The 7,112-nt window shown below is 47.4% G+C and overlaps 1 protein-coding gene across 21 annotated transcripts in view; it reads left to right on the forward strand.

Annotated features, from left to right (window-relative positions):
* LOC127001124 (uncharacterized) overlaps positions 1-7,112 on the forward strand; it is a 67,679-nt gene that overhangs the window by 24,440 nt on the left and 36,127 nt on the right. For all 21 annotated transcript variants that reach the window (XR_007754730.1, XR_007754736.1, XR_007754735.1 and 18 more), the window contains one exon: positions 6,089-6,820. Coding sequence is in view for 8 of the 21 variants with exons in the window: in XM_050865305.1 (XP_050721262.1) it covers positions 6,089-6,820 (732 nt within the window). In the remaining 13 variants the exon portion in view is untranslated. The remainder of the gene's footprint in view (positions 1-6,088; positions 6,821-7,112) is intronic.

Here is a 7,112-nt window from a genome sequence, read left to right on the forward strand (position 1 = left end):
CACTCAATTGGCAATCCTGTATTGTGAGAATTAGTGTTGGAACACTCTCATACGCAGGAAATTTGAGTGTGGGTGGAGCTCACAGCGAGCGTTTAGCACCACCAGCAAATACGCCTAACACTCGCTGCGACCGTTTAGCAATGAAAGGGTTAATTGCTTTTCCTAAATTAACTAGCTTTCCCAACTTTGACTTGAAGCTCTTGTACACAGCTACATCAAGAGGCTGGCAGATATGAGTAGTGTATGGGGCAAGAGCAAATAGTGTAACATTATATTTACAAGTCAGTTCAATAACCTGTGGGGAGCAGTGAGAAATATGCCCATCTAACAAAAGCAGGACTGGCCGTTCAGTTGTGGAACGAGTATGAGGTAGGAATAGTTGCTGAAACCATGTGAAAAAGAGATCACAATCCATAAAGCCAGATTTTTGCTTACCATAAAGGCAACCATCAGGCCCATCCTTTGCATACTTGCCTCCTGGAAAAGAATTCTTGAATATTATGAAGGGTGGTATGGCATGTCCAGCAGCTGACACACAGCAGTGAATACTTGTGTGTTCTGATAAGGCAACATCCCTAGAGTGAGCATGCTTCATTTTTTTGGGAATAACTACCTCTGTGTACATTTATTTAAATCTACAATGCTTTCATCACAATTGTAGATATCTTGAGGTCTCTCTAAATATCCACCCTTGTTTAGATGTTCCTTAAGAAGCTGAAAGTAGTCCCTGATAATGTCAACTGTAGAGTGCCCTTCCTCTGTCCATCCTGTCAGGTCATCTTAACTTGGTGGCATCGGGATATTTGCGCCTAAATGACCTCCACCATCCTTCACAAGGCCCTGATGATCCAAACACTTTCCTTCCATTTATTTTATCTATACACCAAGCAAGCATCAAAATTTGATTAATAGTCAGAGGAAATCCCCTCCCAGCCATGTAGCCAATGTAGCTGCACAAGTCTTTCTCCTGTCCTGGTGTCAAAGCCCTTTTCCTCCCTGCCTTGCAATCATCACTTACTTTGCCATGTAACCTGTCAGTCAGTGTCTTCCTTGGTACGATAAAAGTCCTGGCAGCCTCAGAAGGAGTAACTCGATCCTCCCTGCATGCTTTGAGGGCACATTGCATGTCGTCTGGAGACCATTGGGAGTGTTTTTTGCCTACTCTTATTGGCCGAGATGGCCTCTCAGGATTAGGCATGATTGTAAGCCAGAAGAGAAACATGATGAAAATTATTAATAGAAGGCTTCAGGAACTTGTCCAGTCCAGCCTTGAAGCTCTTGACAGTGCAGCAGATAAGCCCCTGACCTCTTTTGGCAGCGAGTTGAAGATCCTAGGACCCTCATAAGCCAGACTGGCTGCCAGCAGGATCTTGATCATCACTGAGGCTGTGGTTGGCAGGGCTCGTCTTTTGCACAGGCGTCCCTTCCAGTGGTGTAGGGCTGCAGTGCGTGCACTGTAGGATCAGGCACTTGCCCCTCCAGGACCTTCCAGGTGTAAATGGCCCAGTATCTGTCCCTTCGGCGTTGCTGGAAGTACAGCCCCAGCTCCTGAAGTCTCTCCCAGTAGCTGAATCCTCCCATGCCTTGGATTTCTCTGGTGAAGGACCTCTGTACTGCCTCCAGCTGCTGGATGTCTCCTCTCCTGTGAGGTGACCACAGCTGGCTGCAATAGTCCAGCAGAGGCTGCACCAGGGTCTTCCATAGGGTCAGCATTGTCTCAGGCTCCCTGCTGGTGAAGGTCCTCAGCACCCAGCCTGTCATCATTTTGGCTTTCCTAACTGTCTCCCCAATGTGGTGTTGGAAGGAGCAGTTTTCATCGAGATGCACTCCCAGGCATTTGACATGAGGCTGTGGTGTGATTTCTTGCCCCCCTACTGTGCGCAGCTTTGTAGTGTCCTTGATGACTTGGTTGTGCCCATGTCTCAGTACTTCAGATTTTTTCTTCATTAAACTGCATGTTGCTTGTGGCTGCCCAATCATGCACAGCGTTAAGGTCTTGCTGTAGGTAGGATACATCCTCACCGCTGGTGGTGGATTGACTCACAGTGGTGTCGTCGGTAAATGATGTGAGAAGCGAGTCTCACTTCCTCACCGACGTCTATCATATGTATGAGGAACAGAAGGGGGCCCAGAACTGATCCCTGTGGGATGCTATTGACCACCTTGGCCTCCTCTGATCTACATCTATTCACTTCCACTGCTTGCTGGCATCCAGTGAGGAAGTCGTATGGGCAAACACTAGAATTTTACCAAAATAAGAAAAAAACATATGTCATAGACCTACTTTTCGCAGGAGAACTTTATGAAGTGTTACCACGGTGTGGCTGGAAATGGCCCCTGTACGTGGTCAATGGTTTATGGAGGATTTGATGAGTGATGGAGGCCAGGTAGCCCATTTTTGTTGCACACAGGTGTAGAATACTCCAGAGAGCACCATTTCATGGGGTATAAGTGTGGGATTTTCAGAATTTTCAGGACCGTAGAATCTCGCTCTACAAAGACAGCTCAATATAGCCTATATCCTCATCTGGTACATAATCCTTGTCCGAACCAGAGTCTGGATCTGGATCTGGATGAATAATTCGCAGGGCACCCGCACAGGTGCATAACATGCATATTTGTGTTGGCTGTTGGGGGGACGGGGGAGCCGAGTGTGCAGGGAAGGGAAGTAAATCAAATGTAATTGTTAGTGTTGGTGTGTTGTGGTGACAAGTGAGTATGTATTTGTTTTTTGAATGTGTCTGTTGTACCGCAGTCTAAAATCTGTTGAGGGAGGCTGTTCCAGTCACGTATGGTGCGTAGAAAGTATGAGTGCTTGTATGCGTCAGTGTTAGTGTGATATGTTTGGCATTTATGGATGTGTGTGTTATGAGTATGTTGACTGTTTGCCTTGTGTAGGTATGAGTGTGGATCAATGTCAATGTGAGTGTTTATGATCTTGTACATAAGTGTAAGTCTGTGTGCTTGTCTGCGTATGTGAAGAGGGTCCATGTTATCTGTTGTTTGATCCGTGTTGTGATTCCAGGCGTTCGAGTGTAATTGTTTGTAATGAACCTAGCCGCCTTGGTGTTGATTTGTTCTAACCTATCAATGTTTCTGTGTGTGTAAGGATCCCACACAGTGGAGCAGTATTCCAGTGTTGGTCTCACAAGTGTGTCATAAGCTATGTGTTTAATGTCACGTGTGCAGTTATGTAAATTCCTCCTCAGGAACCCCAGTGTTCTGTTGGCTGTGGCACTGATATGGTCTATGTGAGTGTTGAATTTCAAGTTAGTTGAGAGATGGATACCAAGATACTTGTGTGTGTGAACTGATTCTAAATCTGAATTGTGGAGAGTGTAAGTGTGATGGATGGAGTTGTGCGGTCAGGGTAATTTTAATAGTTTGCATTTGTCTGGTCGGAAGTGCATCTGACAGGTGCGTTCCCACCGCTTGAGGGCATCCAAGCCGTTTTGTAGTAGTCTGCAGTCGTCAGTAGTCTTTACTGCTCTAAACAGTAAACTATCGTCGGCAAATAGTCTAGTGGAAGAGTTAGGCGTTGACAGTGGAAGACCGTTAATGTACAGGAGGAAAAGAAGGGGGCCTAGAACGGTGCCTTGTGGGACACCTGAAGAAACAGGGACAGTGTCAGATGAAGATCCGTCAAGAAGAACACGTTGAGTCCTGTTAGTAAGAAATGCAGTGATCCAGTGAAGAATAGGTCCTGAAACACCATAGTATTTCAATTTTAATGTCAGTCTTTTGTGCGGAACTTTGTCGAAGGCTTTGGCAAAATCTAAAACAATAGTGTCACTTGTTTAATGTCACGTCGATCAAGTAGCCTCGTAATGTCGTGATATGTAGTAATGAGTTGCGATTCACATGAACGTTTAGGTTGAAAGCCGTGTTGTGAGTCAGTAAGGATGTTGTTTGTGTCAAGGTGATTCATTATGTGTTTGTGTATTATGTGTTCGAAAATTTTACATGGAATCGATGTTAGTGAGATGGGGCGATAATTGGCTGGGTCAGTCCTGTCACCTGTCTTGAATAAAGGATTAATATTTGCCAAAAGCCAGTCAGAGGGTAATGAGGTGGATGATAGAGATTGGGTGAATATGGCCTGAAGGATGGGGGCAAAGGATTTAAGGATGAAGGCGGGAATGTTGTCGGGGCCAGTGGATTTGGTTGTGTCGAGTCCTTCCAGTAATTTCTGTATTCCGTTAGTCGTGATGTCAAGGGGGGCTATCAGGGGGAAGGGGCTGTGTGGCATGTTTGGTGTCAGGTTGTGTTCTTGTGTGTACACCGATTGGAACTGTGTGTTGAGTATTTGTGCTTTGTGTTGTGGGCTGGTTACGAATGTGTTAGTGTTGTCTTTAAGTGATGTAATTGTGTTAGTGTCATGTTTGCGCATCTTAAAGAACCTGAAAAAGTTTCTTTTGTTATTTCTTACGTTGTCTGCGAGGTAAGTTGCTATGTGTTTGCGTTCCGCTACTTTTATGTTTTTGGCAAATGTCTTTTGGTGGTTTTTGTAGGCGGTCCAATTATCTATTGTGTTGTATGTCTGCGCATGTCTGTAGAGTCTTTGTTTCTTGCGATGTTGTCTGCGTAGATCCCTGGGAAACCAGTGAAGTGTGTACCTGCTAGAAAGTGTTTTTTGTGGTATGTGTCTGTTCAATGAGGCGTGTATGGTGTGTTTCAGGCTGTTCCAGTTAGTGGAAGGAAGTCTTGTGTGTGGGTCAGTCGCAAAAAGTCGGTGCTGAAGGCAGTTAGGTCTTGTTTGATCATGTCTAAGTCAGCCCTTGAAAAAAGGAAAATCTGTCTGGGTCTCTGTTTATGTCTAATCGGTTGGAGGTCAGCATCAACGATGAGTACATCATGGTCACTAAGTCCTGGAACAACCTGAGTGTTTGTTATGTTAAGAATGTTGTTGGTGAGAAAAAGGTCAAGTGTGTGTGCTGTGGTCAAAGGGCCACCGTGGCCAGCGGGGCGCGTTACAGTATGTGTTCATGTTGGCTGGAGTACTGTTTGTGAAAGTGAAAATGTATTTATGATGTCAACGAATATGTCGTGTAGTTGGCGTCTGTTTGTGTGGGGATTATGAGGTTGGGGGCGTCAGCATCAGGAGGGGCAAATGGGGAAATTGCAGTCCAGTCAATGTCAGGGAGGTTGAAATCACCCGTGATCCAGATGTGTTTGTCTGCCTGCATGCATGAAAGAGAAATTTGAAGGTTGTGTAAATAGTCTGTATTAGTAGAAGGCGGTCTGTAAAACGCAGCAATAAGAAGAGATTTACAGTTGAAGGTTTGTAACTGGCCCCAGGTGATTTTGCAGTCTGTGGAAGGAGCATGGGGCAGAGTAAGGGCAGTGAGGCAAGGGCAGGGGCAGTCTTGCCTGGCAGAAGGGTCACAGTGGAAGGAGCAGTGTTGCAGTGCAGGGTGGCAGGGACAGGGGCCACTGCTAGCAAAAGTCCTTGGTGGTGGAGTTTGCTGGTGTCTCTGTGTGTCCATAAGGCACACAGCAACATGACCACTTCTCAATAACTACAAATGTATTTGTCTCAATAGGTTTCCTTTTCCATACTCTACAAGAAAAGGTTTTGTTCAACATCCTCAGTTACTTTTGTTTCCAAGCCCAAGGAAAGCCTTGCCTGGACTGATCCCTTGCAGCAGTGGAGGGCTTCAAGGACTTGGTGTGGCTGCCAAACTTGTCTGTATCCCTGCACTGTGCCATGGCAGTGAGCTGCCTCCAATGTGTTCCTGCCCCAGTGCCTCCCTCATGCTGCCTCTGTTTCAGTAAGATGACCCTGACAGCCTGTGACCTCTGTGTGACTGTGAGCTGCCTCCAGTGTGTTCCTGCACCAGTGCCTCCCACATACTGCCTCTGTTTCAGGAAGACAACCCCGAGGACTGCCCAGTGTGCCTGTGACCAGTGTGTGGCTGTGAGCTGCCTCCAGTGTGTTCCTGCAGCAGTGCCTCCCTTATGCTGCCTCTCTGTTTCAGGAAGACAACCCCAAGGACTGCCCAGTGTGCCTGTGACCAGTGTGTGGCAGTGAGCTGCCTCCAGTGTGTTCCTGCACCAGTGCTTCCCTCATCCTGCCTCTCTGTTTCAGGGCGACAACCCTGAGGACTGTCCAGTGTGCCTGACAAACTTTGATGACATAGTGCAGCGGCCACGCAATCTGCCTTGTGGCCACACTGTCTGCACACTGTGCATAGATAAGCTGAAGGAGCAGGGCCGTGTTACCTGTCCAGAGTGCCGCATCAGCCATGCTGTTCCAGAGGGAGGGCAGTTCCCTGTCAGTTATATTGCTGAGGCTTTGATAAGAATGATGAGAGATGCCAAGGTGGCAACAGCAGCCTTGTCACCACCCAGTGCTGGGAAAGGGAAAGAAGCAGCAGAAGCAGCTGACAAAAAGGAAGCGACGGGTTTCTCCAAGAAGATGCGTTCCTTTCTGCAGGAACAGGAGGCCACAGTTGTGGCCGCCATCACCGCCTGCCGGGAAGCTCGGTCGCAGCTGGACCAGTACCAGACAACCCTGACAGGCTGGGGCGAGAGGCAGCAGCACCTGGAGGACAGGCTCCAGGGACTGGTGGACCAGAGCAGGAGTGCCAGAGGGCTTGTGCAGCAGGAAAAGTCCCGCACGACAGCCATGGAGGTGAAGGTGAAGGAGGTAGAGCAGGCACTGCAGGCCATGCAGGAGACATTGCACACCCTTAAAACAGAGCAAGAAGCAGGTGTTGTGGTGACTGAAGTGTTTCGTTGCACTGGTGAGGCAGAGCAGGTGGTGCAGGAGTGCCAAGAATGTTTCCCTGATGCCAGCACTGTCACTACCGCCAGGAAGGTGAGTTATTTGGGCCCTCAGCCATGAGAGTTACAACAGCAGGTAACATACAGTAGGTCATACACAAGGGTACATACAGTAGGGCATACACAAGGGTACTTACACTGGGGCATACACAGGATACACACAGTGGGGCATGCACAAGGGTACTTGCAGTAGGGCATACACAAGGTTACTTACAGTGTGGCATACACCAGGGATGAAGTGAAGATGAGAGTTGTGTATTCAAATTCAAATACAAATGCTTCGAATTCTGCCAAATGTGAATACTTCTTGAAAATTCATGAATACA

Source organism: Eriocheir sinensis, chromosome 20, assembly GCF_024679095.1.
Source record: "Eriocheir sinensis breed Jianghai 21 chromosome 20, ASM2467909v1, whole genome shotgun sequence".
Taxonomy (NCBI): domain Eukaryota; kingdom Metazoa; phylum Arthropoda; class Malacostraca; order Decapoda; family Varunidae; genus Eriocheir; species Eriocheir sinensis.